This window comes from Melopsittacus undulatus, chromosome Z, assembly GCF_012275295.1.
Source record: "Melopsittacus undulatus isolate bMelUnd1 chromosome Z, bMelUnd1.mat.Z, whole genome shotgun sequence".
Lineage (NCBI taxonomy): Eukaryota > Metazoa > Chordata > Aves > Psittaciformes > Psittaculidae > Melopsittacus > Melopsittacus undulatus.
This window is the reverse complement of record NC_047557.1, coordinates 56133947-56157166: the sequence shown is the minus strand read 5'-3', so window position 1 is coordinate 56157166 and position 23220 is coordinate 56133947. Positions and strand designations below refer to the sequence as shown.

The 23220-nt window shown below is 46.4% G+C and overlaps 1 protein-coding gene and 1 long non-coding RNA gene across 2 annotated transcripts in view; one reads left to right on the top strand and one right to left on the bottom strand.

Annotated features, from left to right (window-relative positions):
- SVEP1 (sushi, von Willebrand factor type A, EGF and pentraxin domain containing 1) overlaps positions 1 to 3844 on the top strand; it is a 131036-nt gene extending 127192 nt beyond the window's left edge. Inside the window, exon 48 of the mRNA XM_005154848.3 lies at positions 1285 to 3844. Coding sequence (XP_005154905.1) covers positions 1285 to 1315 — 31 coding nt within the window. The 3' untranslated portion in view covers positions 1316 to 3844. The remainder of the gene's footprint in view (positions 1 to 1284) is intronic.
- Positions 2545 to 18049, bottom strand: LOC115947451 (uncharacterized). The gene is made up of 3 exons (XR_004081379.1): positions 17953 to 18049; positions 11166 to 11349; positions 2545 to 2634 (listed from the first exon to the last, which is right to left on the bottom strand). It is a non-coding gene; the product is annotated as an uncharacterized lncRNA (long non-coding RNA).
- Between the last annotated feature and the right edge of the window lie 5171 nt (positions 18050 to 23220).

Below are 23220 nucleotides of genomic sequence, written 5' to 3'. Positions count from 1 at the left end.
TGCCGATTCATGTCTAATGGGGCAAATAGAAGATGAGGTTTGCAAATCAGTGAACCCCATCACCATGTGAGGCAGCACAATCTCGATTGTGGCTTCACTTTTTAGACTTGTGAAGTTCGAGTGGTTGGCTTTGAAAGCAATCTGAACAGGATGCAGTTTTTCTTTAGAAAGCAGTTTTACTTCATGCTGCCATTATGAGCCATTTACAGCCCTGAAGAGGGAAGGCAGGTGAAATGGTAATGATGATATTGCAGTGAGGAGTCAGATATGATAACAAAACATACAGCATGAGTTCTGCTCCCTGTATGGAATATTAATGAGGACCATGAAACATATGCTAGAAAAATATTTATACTGCAGTTCACACAGGCTCCTACTGAACACATTGGTCATTATCTTGAAGAGCTAAATAAATAACAGCCAAATAATATTTTTCTCTAGGATACTGGTGAAGCCTGTGACAGTGTACATTTTTTGTGGATAGATAGTAACAGACATTCCTCCCTGTCTCTCTGATATGCTATTTAATTTAAAGCTGTTTGTAATTAAAAGATGTTTGTTTGTGAAACTACATTGTCCAAAATAAACAGTTTTCATTTTTCAGCAGTGATTAAATATGCCTAAGTAAAACAACTTAGAAGTACTCACAGCAAACAGTATTGAGCTTTATATTGAAAGCTACACATCTGGATTCTGATTGTATTTCCATTCAGGACATGAAGCAGAGAAGCCCAGATCCAGTGGATTTAGCAGCCAAAAATGGAGTTTATCTCTGAGACAAATCAAAGGTCCCTTCAAGAGCTTTTTGAGAAGAGGTTTCCCCACACAAAACTGGGGCTCGGGGAGGGGAGAGGAGAGAAACAAGAATTGAAATTTGTTTTATATTTTGTTAAGTCTCAGTTGCTGGTGGCTCTTTGTGGGGTACACTACTCTTCTGAGGACTCAAAACCAGTACAGACAGGAGTAAATGCCATGATAGCAAAGATTTGATGTTGCCGGCTAATTAGGTGTGATTTAGAAAGTGAAGCGGAAAGCAAAAAAGCTTTTACCAGCATATAGAACAAGATTAGCTCCAAACCCCACTGATGAGTTGTGAGTTACATTAAATGCCACATGCCTCTATTCCCCACACCCACATTTTTCCCCTCTCAGTATGCCATCTTAAGTTGTGACCCTCTAATCTCTGGTATACTTTCAGACACCATCCTCTTGTGCCTCACTGTTGATCTTATTTGATATGTTCGATACAACACTGATTTTATTTTGCTTGTTTTTCTGATGCAGGAAACGGAAGGCTGGCTTCTATCCCTTTTAACATCAGAGCAGCAGTTCTACATTCAGATACCTTTCTTCAGCTTAGGCACCAGGGCTTGGAATCTAATGCATTGTAAATCAAATCCATTGCTTCCCTCCCCCCATCTCCCTTGTTTTGTATTTTGTGATACATTTTTACTATACCTTTCCATTTTTAAAGAAATTCCTCTGTATTTTTTATTTACAAAAGTATTATCAAATATATGCTGCTACACACACATACATACACACACATAGAAATGTAAAGATTCTTACTGACCACTGAGGAAGTGGTTGTGTAAAGTGAAGTCCTTCCCATTTCTTACATACAGTAAGCTAATTAAACCACACTATACTACCAACCATAATTAAACAGAATGTGGCGATTCTGCTACCATCTGCGAAAGCATACTGCTGTCCAGCAATTCAACAGTAAAGAATAGTTATGCAAAGCTAATCAAGCCACTAAATTTTGCATTGGGCCTATTCATGAACTCATGTTGGTGTAAATTAGAAGCACATGTGATAAAGCCCGTGTTGTAACCACATTTCCTAGTGGGCATAAGAAGATTCTGTAATATATATTATGTGACGTTAATGTCATTGGAGAGTGACTTAATGGCATCAGCATTAATTTTACCTAAGATTTTATTAATGAAATGGTCAATAATACAAAAAGCCATGAAAGAACACCATGTCATTCAGAGAAAGATGAACCAAGCCTAGCTAAAAGAGCCTTTGAGGCTTTTTGGCTTACAGGCAGTTCAGGTATAGCTCTGAAGATGGATAATCCAGGACCCAGCAGTGGGAAGCAGGTGGACCACTGAAACTTGTGCTTCCCACTTGCCGTGGGACTTACCACCATTCCTTTCCTGTGTAAATGATGCAATACATGTCTAGCAGCTGTCACCTATGGGAATGCTTTTGATACATGGGGTTTGGTCCCAAAGTTTGACTGCCCCTGAGATGGAGAGAGAAGACAACAGTTATGTTTACAGGTGAAACTTTCCTATTTGCTTGAAGAAAAGTTTTATTTATGTAATGCAGAACCCTTGGAGCACTGCAGAAGGCCTCTTTTGAACGCACCACACAGGCAGCAGTGCTTGGCTGAGTGAGAAATACTGAGAACACACATGCTGTCTGATTTTTCTTTCTCACAGTGCTGATTGTCTTGCATCTGAGGGTAAAACACACCTGAATGCCATTGTTAAGTCACTCTCTAATGAATTGAGATGCTAAGATTTACCTGTGGTTAAGCAGGGTGATGAAATTGCAAGGTGGAAATCACATGCAGTTTTTGAGGTCAGATGTTTGGTAATTATTGTCAGCAAAAAGTCTGATCTGTAAAAGAAGATATTAGAGTGAGAACCTGTGAGTCATTGATCAGAAACTCCCATTTTTCCCAGAAATAATAGAAAGCGTGACTTGCAGTCAGCACTGGGAAAGAGGAAGGAGAAATAAATTTTACCTTCTGTAGCATTCCTGCTTAGTTACCCTCCAGATTAGAAGTGTGAAAAACCTACCCCCCCTTCCCTCTTCATAGATTTACCTTACTTGTATGAATGCATGGACATGGACCCAGGAAAGTCGTAGCACACCAAAATGAACTCATAGTTACAATTACAGGGCACAAGTAAATACTGACACATAACTGATGGCTGTTAGCCCAAGACCAGACAACAGGGAACAAAGAAACAAGCAAAATTGTGAGCCAGTAAGAGCTTTCAGCCAACTAAAAGAAAAACAGATAGGTAAAGGAGTCATTAGGGGATCAGATTAATGTGAATGTAGATTCCTTCCCAGTGGGAGCTGCAACCAGCTGAAGAGTTGTTGTTTCAGCTCTCACAGCCTTCTTTTTCTAATGGATTCTGCTAGCCCATAGCAACAGTCTTCTGTCTCCTAGCGCCACAGCCATCGATGTTTACAGCTTTCACTGAAGTTAGTGTTTGGTAAATAATGTCTGCATTTCAACCCATAGTCACCATCATTTGTAGGCACTTTACCCTTGACCTCCTTGCTGCCTTAGCAGCATGTGAATTCGAAGCTGCAGTGAGAAACACAGGACTTCTGGAGGCAAAGAGTGCATGGGTGAGAAAAGCAGATCTTTAGTTATATAAATAATGTTACTCTCATGTTTTAGTATTTTTTCCAATGTTCTTCTCCGGTGTGTGCCCTGACTCTGCACTGATGATCTCCAGAACAGGACAGTGGTGAGAACAGTGCTTAAAGCTGGCAGAACATTGCTGAAGATTTTAGGACTGTGGGATGGCTTTTTGCACTCCAGCTTCACACTAGTGACTAGTACACGGAGTCCCAGGATCAACCCAGTCAACGTGTTTTGTAAGGCAATGTGGTGGTAGGACAGAGTAGCTGAAACTAGAGGCTGTTATATTAGTGCTGTTGATGATGTTTTGATACTTACTGGAACACTTTCCCCTCCCTTCCCAGTACTGTATTGTCATTTATGTCACAGCTTGTTGTGTGTTTTAAACAACTTCTGTGTGATGCACTTTACACTGTAAATAAAGATGCACCCTGTTTAGTACTCATATAGAGGAAACATTGCAGTCTTTCCTTAATGCCTCACAACAAAAATACTAGCTTATCCTTTAGGACCTGCTGGCAAAGCCCAAGGAAAGGGAAGCAGAACTCCACTCAAGGGGAAAAGCAAAATAATTGCCAGTAATCTCAAAAGGATGTGCTGGATTAGTCCAGGTTTGCTCTTAAGATGAAAATGCATTTAGCACCTATGTTTTCAAATCCTTTCTGCTGCTACAGCATATTTTAAAACCTGTATGGACCAAATGTACCACTAACATAATCAGATTAATTAAAACCTGATTACTCGCTATTTACACCAGATGGAGATACAGTTTGTTTTCTTCTGCACCAGTACTGGAAATCTTAAATCTATGGACACCCATATTCAAAGACAGCTGAGGATAAAAATGCTCTGTAGCAGAAAGATAACTTTGTAACTTCCAACAGCACTCCTCCAAACAAGGAGCGTATGTTGTGGTAAAAGTCAGTCAGAAACTCTTGGTTTTAGAAAGCAGGCATTCTTTATTGCAGCACTGGGCGCACACGCGAATTATTTTGCACCCATTACTTGCTGGCAGCAGCTATACATTTAGCATACTCATGCATATTTACAGGTTTTCCAGGAAATTATTTACATTTATTCTATTTCCAGGAACTAATTATGACATCTATATACCAATTACACATGCATTTTCTTGCTGAGTGGGGGTCTCTAGTGGTTGCCAATAGTCTTCCTCACTGTTTACTGCATGACCTTAGTGCTTGCTCACCCTCACAAGGTCCTAGTGCTGCATTAGCAGTGGTATGCCCTTGCTTCAGTTCTGTTCCAGTCTCGCTCCATGTTGGGCACCACCCTGCTGTCTTGAAGGCTGGCATCCTTGGTCAATTTACTGTCTCATTAGTTGTTATCAGTCCCACAATGTTCCTTCCCCTATCAGCTGAACATTCATTTCTCTGCATATTAGGACATTAGAACAGTTTGCTCTAATTTACTCTGTTAGTTTGAAGCCACACATGCTGTTATTAGTTTAAACCTATGAATTAAGCCTACAATATGGGTTAGCAGTTAATAGATGGAGGGTGTGGGGTTTTTGAGGGTAATAGTAGTAAGACTTTCAATGTTTTGATATGTAGGTATAAGTGGAGACTTCAAAATACAAGAAATAGTCAATGTCTCAATCTTCCTCCGTAGCCACCAGCCCAGAGGGTAGTGTGAGGTTACAGACAGCACAGTTCATGAAGCACTGAAATCTGATGTGCATCTGCTAGAAAAGATGCAAACTGACATCTCAAATTTAGAGTTTTCCAAATGCTGCTAATAATCCTGAGTGGGAACAGCTGGGCTGCCTCTGCTCATGGGCTTGGATCTTACACATACTGGAGAATTGCAGAGCACAGCCTTAATTAAAAGTAAGAGTGGCAAGAATGGGGCTCTTTCCCTGGTCGTGTTGTCTTTACCATGAATACTGAACTAGGTGAAATGCTGAAGGGAGTCTGCTGACACCTATGTCTCTCTACTCTTTGATGTACAGTGAGAAGGCTACAAGTGTCTGTAGGCTCTGATCTTGGGGTGCACTAAACATGGCTAGTGTGTGCCAGCAGTTTTTACCTTTTCATCCTGAGGATAGTTTGAGCAGCGATCTCTTGCATCTCAGTGCAGGAATGGGTTCTGCATCTCAGACTTGTCTTGGAGCAGTTTGGATCCTTACTGCAGTAAAGATCCCTGATGCTTTTACCACACTGCAGATGCTTTTCTGGGAGAACATACCAGGACCACACATTTCCAGCAGCAAGAGACAGGCATTACAGTACCCAGAAGCAGGCCAGGTGGAATATGCACCACTATTATTGATCTACTTCTTTAAGATTATTTCTGCTCATGTACATGAAACAGAGCACTTCTTCACATGTCCATCCCATTTATGAAAAGCTCCTCTGCCAGGATCAGGGCTATATTTCCATTACCCTTGCTTTCCAGACTGACATGTTGCCTGCCAGTATCAAGGCCTGCATGCTTGCCACCTCTCCCAGCTGAGCTGTATAAAAGCTGATACTCTTCACAAGCTGATTGATGTGGTTCTTTGGTGCAGGCTGGTCCATCCTGCCAAATGTTGCTCATGTGGACAGACCAGCACAACCACTTTGTGCTACAAGAAGCACCATGCTTCTTGTGGCCTTGTGGATAGAACACTGTTTCTCCTAGCCAGTGACAGTGGCAGACTGTGTCACCACAAGAAAGTCACTTCAGTTCTTCCCATTTCAAGGGCCAGGTGAGCCTTCCCTTCTCCACCAAAGTGCTGCAGATTAAAGCAGACAGATGAGATTTAAGCAGAACTATCATCATTGTTAATGGTAGCCCTTCTGCAGGTGTCATCCATGTACCTCATTGATAGCCCAGTGGACTGGCACTAACCTTAACCTTCCCAGTCTCTCTTTGCTGAATGTAAATCTTATTCCTTCACATTGTCATAGAATCATAGAATAAAATCATAAAATCACATAATGGTTTGGGTTGGAAGAGACTTTAGTGATCATCCAGTTCCAACCCCCCTACAACAGGCAGGGACACCTTCCACTAGACCAGGTTGCTCAAAGCCCCATCCAGCCTGGCCTTGCACACATCCACAACTTCTCTGGACAACCTATTCTGGAGATGAGGACTTCCCCCTGTTTCCAGAACTTTGAGGCTTATGACAGTGTCAGCCAGCTCAGACCTGCATGCATAGGCCAGAAAAGAAGGGTGCTTGGGAAAGACAGCACCTGTAATGCTCCCAACCTGCACCACCTGGGAGCATGGTGAGGACTGATACTGCACCTCTGCCCAGCACTCTTCCTGATGACTATTTTGCTGTGTGTTATACCAGCAGCCTCAGGAAATCTGTCCTTACACAGTCAGCTGGCAAAGAACAATCAATCTCTGCAGGCACTACTCCCTGCTCTTCTATGCCCTGCAAACATATCCAGGGCTTTCCCAGTTCTTAGTCATGCCTTCCCCTCCTACCTGTTTCCTCAGCACAGTCTGTTTATTTTGCTTCGTTTTCAATATCCTGACCTCAGTACTTCTGTCACTATTGGAAGAGGAACATCATGATTTTTGCATCTAACTCAGAGGTGACCAGAATTCACTGATGTTGAACCAGCAGCCTTAATAGCTGTGGGCAGGCACAGTTATGATGCTGTGCAACTGCAGATGCAAGCAGGGCATGCGGCAGCACCACTGCAGAACTGAGCATTCCCCCAGCTGCTGCTGCCTTGCCTTGCCATCCCTTTATCTTTTGCTCCCCAGCCATGCCTCTCATTTACAGCTACAAGTTATGTTTGTGGTTGCCCAGTGTGGAGACGCCCTTGCGTTTGGCAGACAGACACCCTGAAGCATGAGCAGAGGCATATCCAGATCTGTTTGCAGTAGGTGGGGAGAAGATGCTGTGTCCTTCTCCTGCTGAGCAGCAGCCTGGGATCTCCCTTTTGCCTGATAGCCACTCCACTGGTGTGGTTCACAAGGGATTTGTGCATCTGTTCTTGTGCAGCTCTGAGCATGGGGCTTTTGCTTGGTAGAAAAGATGCACCCTGCAAATGCCCGTTTTCCACGCTAAAAGAAAGGGATGTCAAGTTTGGAGGCTGTGTAGTATGACAAGAACGGAAACCTCAAAAAATATGCACTTAAGTGTATGGTCCTGTCATGCAACCATTAAGGGTACTTAGCTACTATGAAGCTAAAAACAAGCTTATGCCTTTTTCTGGACTGTAGCCTTAGTCATTAGAGAATTAGAATAAATACGAAAAGCTGTGCCTGCCCTGCAGACACTGGTGAGATGGCTGCGAAGTGCCTGGTACAGGATTGTTGCTGAATCACAGAATCACAGAATCCCGAGGGTTGGAAGGGACCTCAAAAGATCATCTAGTCCAACCCCCCTGCAAGAGCAGGGTAACCTAGAGTACATCACACAGGAACTTGTCCAGGCAGGCCTTGAATATCTCCAATGTAGGAGACTCCACAACCTCCCTGGGCAACCTGTTCCAGTGCTCTGTCACTCTTACAGTAAAGAAGTTCCTCCTGATGTTCACGTGGAACCTCCTATGCTCCAGTTTACACCCATTCCTCCTTGTCCTATCACTGGATATCACTGAAAAAAGCCTAGCTCCATCATCCTGACACCCACCCTTTACATATTTGTAAACACTGATGAGGTCACCCCTCAGTCTCCTCCAAGCTAAAGAGACCCAGCTCCCTCAGCCCCTCCTCACAAGGGAGGTGTTCCACTCCTTTAATCATCTTTGTGGCTCTGTGCTGGACTCTTTCAAGCAATTCCCTGTCCTTCTTGAACTGAGGGGACCAGAACTGGACGCAATATTCCAGATGCAGCCTCACCAAGGCAGAGTGAGGGGGAGGAGAACCTCTCTTGCCCTACTAACCACACCCTTTCTAAGGCACCCTAGGATGCCATTTGCCTTCTTGGCCACAAGGGCACATTGCTGGCTCATGGTCATCCTCCTGTCCACCAGGACCCCCAGGTCCCTTTCCCCTTCACTCCTTTCCAGCAGGTCAACCCCCAACCTGTACTGGTACATGGGGTTGTTCTTCCCCAGATGCAAGACTCTACCCTTGCTCTTGTTGAATTTCATCAAGTTTCTCCCTGTCCAACTCTCCAGCCTGTCCAGGTCTCGCTGAATGGCAGCACAGCCTTCTGATGTGTCAGCCACTCCTCCCAGTTTAGTGTCATCAGCGAACTTGCTGAGGGTACACTCAGTTCCCTCATCCAGGTTGTTGATGAAAATACTAAACAGCACTGGTCCCAGCACTGACCCCTGAGGGACTCCACTAGTCACAGACCTCCAGCTAGATTCTGCCTCACTGACCACAACTCTCTGCCTTCTTCCTTTCAACCAGTTCTTGATCCACCTCACTACCTGATCGGCAAGCCCACACTTTCTTAGCTTATCTATGAGGATGCTGTGGGAGACAGTATCAAATGCCTTACTGAAATCAAGAAAAACCACATCTACCGCTCTACCATCATTCCTCCACCTAGTCACTTCCTCATAGAAGGCTATAAGGTTGGTCAAACATGACTTCCCCTTCATAAAACCATGTTGGCTGTTCTTAATAACCCCCTCATCCTTGATATGCCTAGAGATGGAGTCAAGAATAAGTTGTTCCATCACCTTTCCAGGGATGGAGGTAAGGCTGACTGGTCTATAATTACCCGGGTCCTCCTTCTTGCCTTTCTTATAGACTGGTGTGACATTTGCCATCTTCCAATCCTCAGGCACCTCTCCCGTTTCCCACGATTTACCAAAGATTATGGAGAGTGGCCCAGCAATGACCCCCGCCAGCTCCCTCAGCACCCGTGGGTGCATTCCATCCGGACCCATTGATTTATAGATGTCCAGATTGCATAGCTGATCCCTAACCCAATCCTCATCTACCAAAGCAAACTCCTCCTTTGTCCTGACTCCTTCTGGGGCTACAGGAATCTGGGGCCCCTGGTTAGAGTCTGCAGGAGTAAAGACAGAGGCAAAGAAAGCATTCAACACTTCTGCCTTCTTTGTATCCTCTTGTCTCCAGGGCACCCACCTCATTCAACAGTGGGCCTATATTGCCTCTTGTGTTAGTTTTATTTGCTATGTATTTGAAGAAGCCCTTTCTATTGTCCTTAATCCGACTAGCAAGATTAAGTTCCAAGGAGGCCTTAGCTGTCCTAATTGCCTCCCTACATCCTCTAACAACTGTCCTATATTCCTCCCAAGTGGCCAGCCCCTCTTTCCATAATCCATAGATTCTCCTTTTCCACTTGAGTTTGCCCAGCAGCTCCTTGTTTAACCACGCTGGTCTCCTAGATCCCTTACTTGATTTCCTACTCATTGGGATGCTCTGATCCTGAGCTTGGAAGAAGTGGTCCTTGAATGCTGACCAACTATCTTGAGCCCCTTTACCGCCTAGTACCCTTTCCCATGGGACTTCCCTTAGCAGTTGATTGAACAGGCCAAAGTTGGCCCTTCGGAAATCCAGAACTGTGGCCTTGCTAGGTATTCTATTCCTCCCACACAGGATCCTAAACTCCACCATCTCATGGTCACTGCAGCCAAGGCTGCCATTGACCATCACCACTTCAACCAGACCCTCCTTGTTGGTGAGTACTAAATCTAGCAGCGCTCCTCTCCTAGTTGGTTTGTCCACCATTTGCATTAAGAAGTTATCGTCAATGCACTGGAGGAACCTCCTAGACAGTGAATGACTGGCTGTGTGAGTCTTCCAGCAAATATCAGGGTAGTTAAAGTCCCCCATGAGGACTAAGGCATGTAGTTGCGAGGCTGCTTCCAGTTGCCTGTAGAAAGCCTCATCAACTCCTTTGTCCTGATCAGGAGGTCTATAATAGACTCCCACAACTGTATCACCCGTACCAGCCTGTCCCTTAATTCGTACCTACAGACATTCCACTTTCTCCTCATCTGCCCCTGGACAGAACTCAATACATTCTAGTCGCTCTCTCACATAAAGAGCAACTCCACCACCTCGCATTGTTGACCTGTCTTTCCTAAAAAGGACATAGCCATCCATGAGCACATTCCAGTCATGTGAGCTGTCCCACCATGTCTCTGTAATTGCCACTAGGTCATAACCTTTAGACACAGACTTCTAACTCCTCCTGTTTATCCCCCATGCTGCGTGCATTGGTGTACAGGCATTTCAGGGAGCGAGCAGAGCACGCTGATGGCACCCTTGGGAGGTGGGAGGCCTTTTGGTCTTCATTAATAGTAGGACAATACCTCACTAGTTCAGCTACGACCCCCTCGCACTTTGAATCTAACCTGAAGCTCTGTGAGTTAGCTCTGCTAACTCTTGTCTTAGTACCCTTTTTCACCTGCGGGACAGGGTCTAAACTATCCTTTCCCACAAAATGAAAGCTGAGGTTGACAAAAGAGGTAGCTTCCCACTCAGGTATTTCTAGGCCAGATGTCTGGTTTGGTTCTATTAAAATAGCTTGGTTAATGATCTGGGGTAAGGGATAAACAGCTCATTAATTAATCCTGCTGCTAATAAGCAAGGAGGTGCTGTAAACACCAGTGGGGATAAATTACATAAAGGAAGGATAATCATATTAAGGGGAAATGATGTGAAATTAAAGTTAGAAATGACAAGCAGAGCTTCCTGGAAGAAACCCCCCCAAGCAAGTGTACCCCTGGGGAGGGAGGGATGGCCATGTGCTGGTGTCCTGGTTATTCCCACCCACACTGGGTGAGGGGCCTGCTTGGGAAGAAGCAACACTGGCAGAGAAAGGACAGCAAAAGAAAGACCAGCCTGCAGCACAGTGGCAGTGCAACAACACAACCTGTGTGATTTTCGGTTCATCGCTGTTTTGGTGCCAGCCAGGGTTATGGTTTCTCTCTTCAAAGCAGCAATAAGATAATGTTGTTGCCATTCCTGTGTGTGCTGACATGTGAAGTAAGTGACTTCTGGCAGCTGGTGTCCACATGGGAGGATGAAGGGCATCTCAAAGGCTGAAGGCAGGGGCTCTGAAGCAACAGATATATAAGGCAAGATAAATACAGACAGGCACAGGGAGCAGACCCTGGCTGTGCCACCAAGGATAGCACTGCACAGCACAATTGGGAAAGCCATGTCCTGCTGGGATCTTGGCTCTAGCATCTCCCTCCTGCTCAAGAGTGTCATTTTGCAACCTAAATGCTTTCCAAGTATGGGGTGCTCCTGATTTCATCCCTGGCTGGACCATAAACCAGACACAAGTGGCTGCAGTAAATATCATGTCTGAGGGCACTCCAAAGAGGAGTTGCTGGGTGTGGCTCTAGGAATACAGACAAAAAGCAGGGCGCAAGCTAAACAGAGCAGATACACCATTGACCCATAAAGCACATGAGCTTTCCAGGATACCTGTAGGCTGAGCGCTGGCTGAGAAAACCCTGGACTTGACCTGGGCAGTTAGTGTAAAACTAGACGTGATGCAGCATGATAAACACACAGTACAGTTCAGACAGCTTGCGACAACAGGTTTCTTATATTTCTGCTTTCAAGAAGCTACTGGTTTTATCTGATTTTTTCAGGGTGTTCAAGAAAAGATACAAAAGAAGTGAAGAGTGCAGAGAGTGCATGGCAGGCTACACCAATACTTTGGAAACCATCAAACTCTTAAGCACCAAGAGTCTGAAGGAGCCATGTCCTCTACCTACACTTCCAAGAAAATTCATCAGTGTACCTTAGGTCAATAGACATAAAAGCTGAGTGGCAAAAGTGAATCATAGAAAAGTTTAGGTTGGAAAAGACCTTTGGGATTGTGCCCAACGGTTAACCATTCAACCACGTCCATAGGTGCCACATCTCTGCATCACCTCCAGGGACAGTGATTCCACCACTTCCCTGGGCAGCCTGTTCCAATGCCTGAGCACCCTCTCTGTAAAGAAATTTTTCATAATATCCAACCTAAACCTTCCCTGGCACAGCTTGAGGCCATTACTTCTTGTTCTATCACTTGTTACCTGGCAGGAGAGACTGACCTCACCTCACTACAACTTCCTTTCAGGTAGCTGTAGAGAGTGATAAGGTCCCCACTGAGCCTTCTCCTCTCCAGACTAAATACCCCCAGGTCCCTCAGCCACTTCCCATCACACTTGTGCTCCAGACCCTTCACCAGCTTCTTCGTTGCTCTTCTTTGGATGTGCTCAAGCACCTCGGTGTCTCTCTTGTAGTGAAGGGCCCAGAACTGAACACAGGATTCAAGGTACAGCCTCACCAGTGCCCAGTGCAGGGGGATGATCACTGCCCTGGCCCTGCTGGCCACACTATTGCTGATAGAGGCTAGGATGTTGCTGGCCGCCTTGGCTGTCTGGGCACAAGCTGGCTCATGTTCAGCAGCTGTCAGTCAGCAACCCCAGGTCCTTTTCCATGAGCAGCTTTCCAGCCACTCTGCCCCAAGCCTGTAGTGTTGCATGGGGTTGTATTGGGCCAAGTGCAGGATCTGGCACTTTGCCTTGTTGACCCTCATACCACTGGCAACAAACCATCAATCTAGCCTGTCCAGATCCATCTGCAGAGCTTCATTATCCTTCAGCAGATCAGCACTCCCAGTCAACTTGTTTTTGTCCCTAAGTTTACTGAGGGTGCACTTGGCCCCTTAATACAGATCACTGATAAAGATATTATACAGAACTATTCCCAGTTCTGAACCCTGGGGAACATCACTTGTGACTGGCCACAGACTGCATTTAACTCCACTTACCACCGCTCTCTGGGCTCTGCCATCCAGCCAGTTTTTAACCCAATGAATAGTGCAGCCATCCAAGCCAGGAGCTGCCAGTTTCTCCAGGTGAATGTTGTGGGGAATGGTGTCAAGGCTTTACCAAAGACTATCTTGCCAGCATACACAGCCTATCGCTCACCCACTAAGCAGGTCACCCTGTCGTGGAAGGAGATCAGGTTAGTCAAGGAGGACCCGCTTTTCATAAACGCATTGATTGGGCCTGATGATCTGGTTGTCCTGTACATGACATATGATGGCACTCAAGACAATCTGCTCTATGACATTGCCCAGCACTGAGGTCTGGCTGACCAGCCTGTAGTTCACTGGATCCTCCTTCCTGCCCTTCTTGTAGAAGGGTGTCACATTTGATAAACTCCAGTCAACTGGGACCTCTCTGGTTACCCAGGACTGCTGATAAATGATGGAGAGTGGCTCAGTGAGCACTTTCACCAGCTTCCTCAGCATCCTTGTGTAGATCCCACCTAGCCCCATAAACTGGTGTGTGTCTCAATGTTGTAGCAGGTCACTGACCATTTTCCCTGGGATTATGTGGGCTTCACACTGTGAGACAGGCTCCCTGTCCCTGTCTTCCAGCTCAGGGGATTGGGTACCCTGAGAAAAGCTGGTCTAACTACTAAAGATTTGGGCAAAGAAGGCATTAAGTACCTCAGCCTTTTCGTCACCCCCCTGTTGCTGTTTCTTCCCATATCCATAAAGAATGGAGATTCCCTTAGCTCTCCTTTAGTTGCTAATGTATTTATAGAAGCATTTTTATTATCTTTTACAGCAGTAGCCAGATTAAGTTCTAGTTGGGCTTTGGCTCTTCTAATTTTCTCTATGTATAATTTCACAACATTCTTGTAGTCCTTCTGAGTTTCCTGCCCCTTCTTCCAAAGTTAATAAACTCTCACTTTTAACTCAGTTTCAGCCAAAGCTCTGCTCATGTGCAGATGAAAGTGCAAGTTTGCACAAGAGCTCTCCTTCACTGGTGCCAGACTCAGGCTCCCAATCCAACATATAAAGGCTCAGGACCCTTTCACCTTGCATGTGGTTGAGTGCATCACCTTCCTCAGCCCTGTGCTCATCACTGGTGCATGTCTTTGGACCCAAAAGCAGCTGCAGATCTCCCAGGCACAATCCTGCTGGTGGGAGGTTCAGTCAAGCCCTGTTCATGCAGGCACAGTGGAGCAGGTAGGCATCTTCAAGGGCCACGAACCACCCAGTCAGATTCACAGTGGCTGGTGCCCTGCAGCCATGCCCTGCTCTGCCCTGCAGTCAAATCCTTCCAGGAGCAGTGCTGCTCTACAGAGCAGCCATGTGGAGAAGCAGTGCACAGAGTGCTGTCTCAGATGCCTTATAGCACCTGTATAAGCAGTGCTATGTCCTGCGTGGCATCCTGTTGTTCCATACTGAGATTACAGAACTCCTCACCTGCCATCCCTCACAGGCAGAGCTCGCTGCTGGGGCAGCAGCCCAGGTTTTTACATAGGGGTGACAGGAGCTCTGGCTCCTCTGCCATCTCTGCCTGGATGTGGTGGGTAGATGGGATAGATGCTGCTGCAGATCCCTGTTCCTGCCCACACCAATGTGCTGCTGCAGCTGAGTCTGACACCCTTCTGCTGACAGCAGCACATGTGGATGTCGCTTGCTGCAATGCCAGGCTGCTGCCCCAAGCATTACACATCAGATCCTCTGCAGCTTCAGCTGGGCCTGTTTGCAGACCATGTACACCTGTGATTAATTTGCATAGCAAGGCTTGTAGGTACTGATGTAATCTACAGTGATGGGAAAAAGAATGCACAGGCACCAAATAATCTGCTTATGTGCTGGAGATGGAGACATACAGTCTCAACTAGAGCTGGAATTTGCCAGCTCCTCTCCCAGGTTGTCCTGCTGCCAGCCCATGACAGCAAGCAGAGCTTGATCTCAATGGCTACTGGGGCTCTTAGTGGTCTTACAGGGTGCCTCCTTATGCAGGAGAAAAGATCAACATATCACCACTACCAGAGTACCCTGTGCCTCAAAGGCAGACAGGAGAGTATGCAAGAAACCCTGGAACAGCCACATAGCTGATCACATAAGGGATGTCCAGGATCATACAAGCAGCAAATAGATGAAAGCAGGAAGAAGTAAGAAACATCTGCAATGGGTAAAAAGCCTGAGCCTTGAGCTGCAGTGGGTTTGGGCTGTCAGGCTTGCTGCTCCCTTCTCGGAACTGCATGCAGAGCCTCCGCTGATGCAGCTTTGCACACTCGCTGCCAGGACAGGCTATTGCCTGCCCAGTCTTCACAGAGCTTCTAGGAAGTGGCAGGATCTCAGGTTCCTTCCTGCCCATTAGTCACTGTATGAGCAGCACTGCTCTCCGCATCAGTTCACAAGACTGATGCAACCAGGTGGGAACCACTGCAACTGCACCTCTGCTGCTGAAGAAGTCACCCATTAGAATACAGCAACAACAAACAAAATCAAAGGGAGACAGCTGTGTCAGAAGTTTGTCCGTGATGTTCAGGCTTGTTTGGGAAGATCCAGGTCAGATCTGGCGCATTCCTGCCTGCTGTGAGGAGGCACCAGGGCAGCAGCCACCTTAGCCCCACCTGCCTGCCCTGGAACAGGAGCAATGGCAGCTGCTAGACAGGGCTTTTAGCCCTGCTGTCATTTCCCATAGCCACACATCTGTCTAGGGGCACAGTAACCCGTGTTTGCCAGCAGCCTCTTATCATCATGTTCCAGTATTTAAAGGACCTTTAAGGCACCTTAACACCGTGTTCCATTTAAAGCACCTTATCGCCCTGTTTCACTATTACAGGATGGCTACAAAGATGACTCCCTTTTTACAAGAAGCCACATGGAAAAGATGAGGGGAAATGAACACAGGTTACTCCTGGGATTCTGACTGGACATGAAAGGAGGTTTTGACAATGAGAACAATCAGTCATTGGAATGATCTCCCCAGGGAAGTGGTGGATTCCCAAACACTGGATGCTTTAAGGATTTGGCATTCTGGCCCATCTAGTCTAGGGCGTGCTTTGCCTCCTAAGGTTGGACCAGGTGATTCCTGAGGTCCCTCCCCTGAAAATGGTGCATGCACTGAGACACCATGTGCAGATGGGCTCCCTGGGGAGCTGCTCAGCTGCAGTTACATCAGGTTGCATCAGCCCTGATCTGTGAGCCCACTGCTTGCAGGTTTGGGGTGGGTACCAGCAAAGCAGCATCCCAAGGGCAGATGCCAAATGACCATCTGCCTACAGACCCAGCAGGTGCTCAGAGAGGCCAAAAGAGGGGCAACAGGTCTGGGCTGGGGGCTCTTGGGCCAAAAGGGGACCCTGAGAAGCTTTGCTGTTTTGTTTCAAGGCCAGGTTGGATGAAGCCTTGGGTGATATGGTTTAGTGTGAGGTGTCCCTCCCTGCCCATGGCAGGGTGGTTGGAACTGGATGATCTTAAGGTCCTTTCCAAACCTAATTATTCTATGATTCTATAACAAAACAGTCTTTTGAGGGTTCTTTTTTGAGGGATTTTTGTTTTGTCCTTGTTGAAAATTGTCTCATATTTAGCTGCCATTAATTTCCTGGATCAGGCTATCCTCAATGCTCTTCCTTCAAAGTGTCCTCTGGGAGGAAGGAGTGCTTTTACCGTATGTGCAAAGCAAGTGCACTCTGCTCCAGCTTGGCCTAAAGACTCAGGTGAAGATGACTCCATTCTCCTGCCAACCCTGTGATGTTTCAGACAGGATTTGATGTGGTCTGACTGATACGTCCAAATAAAATGCTCCTGTGAGCTGGTCACATTCCTGGACTCTGTCTTCAGTCTCACAGCAGGGCAGTGACACTCCTGAGAGGCCAAAACTGCTGTGTGTGCTCTGCCCTCTCTGCAGTATCCCCTTCCTTCAGTCTGCCCATGCCAGAGCTGGACTGCCCTTGCAGCTGAGGAGGGGATGCCCAGGTCATGGTTTGGTTTTCTCTGTGCTGTATGTAGCCACAGAGGTACATTTCTCCTCATCTTTGTAACATCTCATACAGCTTTTTGTCTTTTCTTTCTGCTTGTCCTTTTCTTTTGCTGCAGGACCCAGAAGCCATGTCCAGCCAGAGCTTTTTCATGTGTGGTACCAGTGCTGTGCATCCCCACTAAATCCTTTAGTAGCTGCTGTTCAAGGCAGTAATGCAGCCCAGCAGGCTGGATCTGGGATCACAAGGGCCCTGCCAGCGTCACAGTGGGCTCATGGCATGGGTCTGGTCAATCCCCCTGTCCCCTGTCTGTTTTCATGCAGACCTTGGACACAAGCCACCTTTGCCAGGCAGTGTGGGCTGCATGGGGAATTGACTGGGGTAAAAGCCTTTCCTGTGCAGGCAGGAGGACCAAGCTGAAGGCTAAAGCCCAACCCATGCTTCTGGTCTGCAGCTCCATCCCTCCCGCACCCCCGGCACTGTCTGAAGTGCTAGCTTCCCTCCACAGTTGCCATGCCCAGAGCTTGTGAGTCCTGGTCTGGACATGCCTCCTGCCCTTAAGGGCAGCAGCAAACACACTTTTATATTTTCTACTGCTCTTTCTGCAGCATCCAGAAGCCTTTTATACCTAAAAGCCTCAGTGCTTTTGCATGGCACAGAGGGAAGAGCCTCCTGATCCCATGGTCTCCCCTAGAGCACTGGTGTCACCAGGAAAGAGGATGGCAGAGTTCACATGCTTTCTGAAAGAATGTATGTTTGCTACATTCCTCCTCATATCACATCTGCTTATGGTCCCCCAGGATGTTTTGTTCCTGTTTGTCTCCATTTTAAGTGCACGGAAACAAAGTGAGGGGAAAGGAAGGAAGAGAGAAAGGAGGCAGAGAGAAGAGAAATATCGCTGCCCTTCTGCTCACAGTACTTACATACAAGTCCAATCTCCAAAGCCAGTTCTTCAGAGACAGATGTTCTCAGGGCCACCCTGTACCCAAGAACTCCCAGTGCTTACACGTAAGTGCAAGCTCTAAAGCCACTTTCTTCAGGGTCAGATGGTTTCAAGGCCACCCTCTACCCAAGAATTCAACATCTATCAGCATTCCTGTGGTTTTGCTTTTTATGTCTGAGCACACCCAACATTCACCCTCATCCCCCCAGCACCCCACCCCAGACCACCTCTGGGCTACCTCCAGCCAGTGTGTAAGAGCAGTATGAACCATTTTCTCATGTCCTGTGATTATAGGGGTGGGTTTTATCTCTTTCCTTTTCTACTTTGTGTGTACAGGAGCAGCTTGTCAGCCATCGCAAGGGAAAGACATTTTCCAGACATGCTGCAGGAATGCAAACGATTTGTTTGTGCAATTAAGTGTTTGGCGCCTGTCCCTTCCCAAAGTAACTCTTTCTATTAACCAAACCACTGTTCCAGTTTGCTGGAATCATTCCTGCTCCTGTGCTCCAGGGCAGTGCCTCACAGCTCAACGTCATCTGCACAGGGGAGAAGCACATGCCACATCCACCATCCAGGTCAATAATACAAACACAAAGTAGGACCAGACTGACAAAAGAAAACCCCAACAATCCTCAGGCTTCCTAGAAGTATCTCTGCAATGTGGCCACAAACCATTCACACTAGGTACAATCAAACAACACAGTCTGAACCCACCTTCTAATGATCTCATTTAAACCACACTGCAGCAAACCTCACATGGAAGGTGTAAAAGGCCTTGGCAGCGCCAAGAAATGTGCCAAGACATCCCTGCTCCTGAGTGGCAGCATCACCTCTGTCCTTGCTACAGGATACAACCAGGCTGGGGTGCAGCCTGTCATGATTGCTGTGCCAGTGCCACAATGCACTTTCTGAGTCTTCTTGCTGCTTAACACCTAAATTAGAAATGCAGCCTGCACCTCAAAATGAATAGTGATGCGAATACAGCATTAACCAGTTCAGTACTTCCAGTGCCAACAGTTGCTGCCTTTTTTCCCACTTTGAGTCTCGCAGGAGGCTACCACTATATTGACTGGGACTGACAGTGGATCGGCTTGGGCTGTGGTATTGAAAATATGCATGTATTAAACATGAAAAAAGACAGAAAAGAAGCAGGAAGAACTTCTACTCTTCTTATAAATGGCTTTCTCTATGGAAAGTATTCTTTTAATAAGTAGCAACAAACCAGATTTTCCTTGGCATGCACATGAACCCCAAAATAGCATAGAAAGCATAAATTTAAGTTTTGCATTTTGAGTTTTCAATGAAGCAGAACAGAATGTGAACACTAATCTCAGTGGATGGCTCTTCAAACATGACGTAGTATGGAAGTACAAGAGGGGAATGGGTAAGATGTTTGCAGAATGGCCTTTTTAGCAGGTGAGAACCAGCATCACATTCAGGAAACTGCTCCTTAGCCAGAGTGGAAGGAAAGGTTGATACACCTTTCACAGTTTTGGCTCGTTGTACTGGGTTTTCATTGCAAGGTTGTGGTAGGGCGGGAAGCAGAGTTGTAAAATACAGAGATTCACAGGTTCACAGAACCTGTTTTTCTCATACAGAGGCACTGCAGTTGTTATTCTCTCCCTGTACAATGAGGGTAAGATGACCCAGGTTTACAACGAATTAGTCATTGAAGGATAAAGACATGTTGCTACAGTGGTCAGGAAAACAAAGTGATGGTGTAACTGTAGGTGATGGTGACCTTTCTCCTGAAACATCAAGTATCTTTGGAGTTGGCACAAAGTGAGATCTGAACAACAGGACAGAAAAAGGCTTGCCTTTTTTTAATGTTTTTGTGAACAAAACAGCAAGAACTACAGGTGAATATGGGTGATAGCAGGGAGACGAGATACATTCACCATCTTGGGTTTAACTTGGAGAGTTTCTATTAATTAAAATGGAAAGATGTTGAAAAGCATCCCAAACATTGGTTTCATCTTTTTGTTCAGTTGAGGGCCTACAGTTTGCTTACCTGTACAATGCTCTGGTTTTGTAGCTGTGTCATGAAAAGAGATTATTTTGCTTGCCTGTTTTTATACTGTGTGGCACTTTCTGTCCACCTCACACAGGTGGGCTGGCCCTGCCTTCCCTCAGGCATCTCAGCAAGATATCTTAAACATAAAATGCCAAGGAGGGTACTGAATTTCTACCAAAAGGATCCAAAGGAGCTGGGCATCTCCATGCACTCACCACCAATGGGCCCCGGGCTACACAGAGCTCTGACATTGCCAGCCATCCCTGCTGGATCACTATTCCCCTCATGAAAGTAGATGGGATCAGCTGCAAAGACAAAACCTGTCATCCCTCCCCTGATGCCATCCCTCTCATGCCATCCCTCTTCTGGCCATAGCCCAGAAGCTGTTCTGAAGGCAATGAAAAGTGCAGCCCTTTGCTGGCATCACCTGCCTTCAGCAGGTGCAAAAACAGTAAGTGGAGTTTGAAAAGAAGAAAGCAGTGGGCTTGAGGTGTTACCAGCTGCTGAGATGCTGCTCCCAAGCAAGGGGGTACTCACCTGCCAAACCCTCATGCAGAAGAGCTCCTGCAGAAGAGAGAGCTCCTCTTAACGGGGCAGGGCAGCTATTTCTTTCCTAAACTTGGGCCATGGTTTGAGCTGCACCCTCAGACTGACTTCACCTGCCCTGTCACAGGCAGTGGGAGCACGGATGGGAGCAGAGCATCATGCAGCCACCTCCAGCAGCACAAGGCTCAGGGCTTTTTGCAGCCAGAGTCACAGGGGCTCAGCTTCTCCAACAGCCAGATGCACTCCTTCTTAGTCTTTGCTAATGTCTCTTTTTTTCCTTCTTCTTCTTGTTGTTGTTCTTTTTTCTTATGTTTTTATATCTCTGCTTACAGGGCTTTCAAGTCTCCACTCTGCAGTGAGTTTCAGCTGGGTGGCTGCTCCCACAGACCCAGGCAGGCCATCCTGTATCAGACTCGATATCTGCTGGATCTTGAAGGCTTGGGGCTACACATTAGCTTTCACCTAAAACCTTTGGTACTGCAGCCTCATGGTGAGGGGAGACCAGGCTAGGCTGCAGCCATCAGATGTCTGCAGCAGGTAAACTCCTCTCATGCTATGCTTGGAGGAGTACAATTGGGCCGATTTTTCAACTCCCTGTGCACCAGAGCAACAGGGAAAGGTCCTGTGTGTGATCAGCTGTGAAGCTGACTAGGCTGTGCCAGGAACCCAGTTTTTTTCGGGATGACAGCTGAAGTGGCAATAACGAATCCAGCTGAGCGATGAAAGGATTACTTCCACAGCTGCCCTCAATTGCAACAGCAGCCCCAAAGAACTGCAGAAACACACAGAAATACTGCAACCGCAAGGCTGGTCCTGACCTCCACCCACTGTCCCAGCACCAGCACAGCCCCATCCTGACCTGCTGATGCATCATCGCACGTGCCTGTCTGCAACCATCCCTAGCCAATACTGGCCAAAAGGCTTCGAGGTACCCAGAGTACTGATCTGTCTCAGCATGGCCATTGCTATGCTACTGCCTTGGACAAAGGATTGCTGTGGACGTGAAATTACTCTTACAGCTCCCTTTGAAACCTTCTCATTTTTTAGCATCTTTCTAGGAATTCCTGAAGATGGAAATTACCTACCAAAGATGATCTTCCCTGTTCACCTTTAGTATTCCTGTATCTAATACCTCTAGTGCACAATGGCACGGGAAATAACTGTTTCTTACACAAAAAAGCATCAAAGAGCCAAGTATAAAACAAATATTGACCGAGTGCATTCTGAATAACTTTTCCATCCTTTAGCTATTTTCCACTTACAAGACCCCTATCACTGTATGACTGCATTTAAGGAGTCTTTCTCATTGTCCATATCTTGTTTCCCAGAGATTTTGTTCATGTATTCAGTGGCCTCAAGTAGGTTTTCTCCTAACTCCAGCTCTGCATTCATTGCTAACGATCCTAGCTTTTCATTTGACTTGTACTTCATAAATGTAGTTTTCTTTCCCTTTCACAAACAAAATGGATTTCTGGATGAGGAAGCCTTTATAGTTTATACTAATGCAGAACTAGAGAAGATGATAGAGTCTGAAAAGCCTTTCCTGGCCTCTCTCCAGCCAGTTGCACATTTGCTCTTACATACATCTGTCTCATGATTACATATACATACCCATACATACATATATATATACACACATGCATATGCGTGGTCAAATGAGGATGTGGAAAGATCCCAGCTGAAGAGCCCCACCCCTTTTGAGCCTGGAATTCAGCAGAAAATGACAGCCCAGACCTGGATACCTGTCAGCCCCGCATTCCAGTGGGTTATCAGGAGTACATCTTGCTGGGGTGCAAATGAAGGCATGTGACCCAGAAATGCTGCTGCCAAACCCCCAAAGGCTTTGGGGCATCCCTCGTGCATTCACAGAAACTCCAGGAAAGGAGTGTATCCAAGAGTTTTGCTGGCAAAACCCAGGGTGCACCCAGGTCCCAGCAGACAGGGCAGTCTGCTCCTGGTCTGAAAACCATGGTGGGGTGAGCACTGTTCCCAGAATCAGAGCAGCTACAGGATGCACTACAGACGCATGTGTCAGCACTGCAGATGTTTTACCATGAAGACCTCAGAAAAAGGCTTCTTTGATACCTCAGCTGACTTCTCAGTCTGTCAGTCACAAAAGTTCTCAATGGTGTTAAAGCAACCAGATCTAGAATGAAGGGAAGAAAGATGGACCTTATTTCCCTGCAGGTGTGTAGTTTCCTGTGGTTGATGCAGGTTCCACTGATAGCTCATCATGTCTTATTTCACTGATTCTGACTTACATGTTGGGCGGGGTACAACATAAAAAAGGTCTAAATAATTTATTATTGACCCACCAGGAGAAGAAGCAAATAGTGAGCAGCACATTGTTATGTAGGGAGCCTTTAAAGTAAAGGAGAAATAAATGTCTCACTGCAGATGAGAAATTCTGGTAAATGATTGCCAGATGTAAACACACGAAAAAAACTTGCTCAGTCCTATATCCCAGCTCCAAGTTTTTCCTGCGGTGCTGATACACTGGTGTTTGTGGCACATACCACCAGCACTGGATAACCCGTGTTCATGGGCAGACACACACGGAGGCGCACCTATGCACAGGGCAGGCACCACTGCAGCAGGGAGGCTCCACACCTGAAAACCCTGTGCCAAGTCCAGTTGTCAAAATGGGACTCATTTTTTGGTGTTGATGCCTGGGCAAAGTGGGCAGCA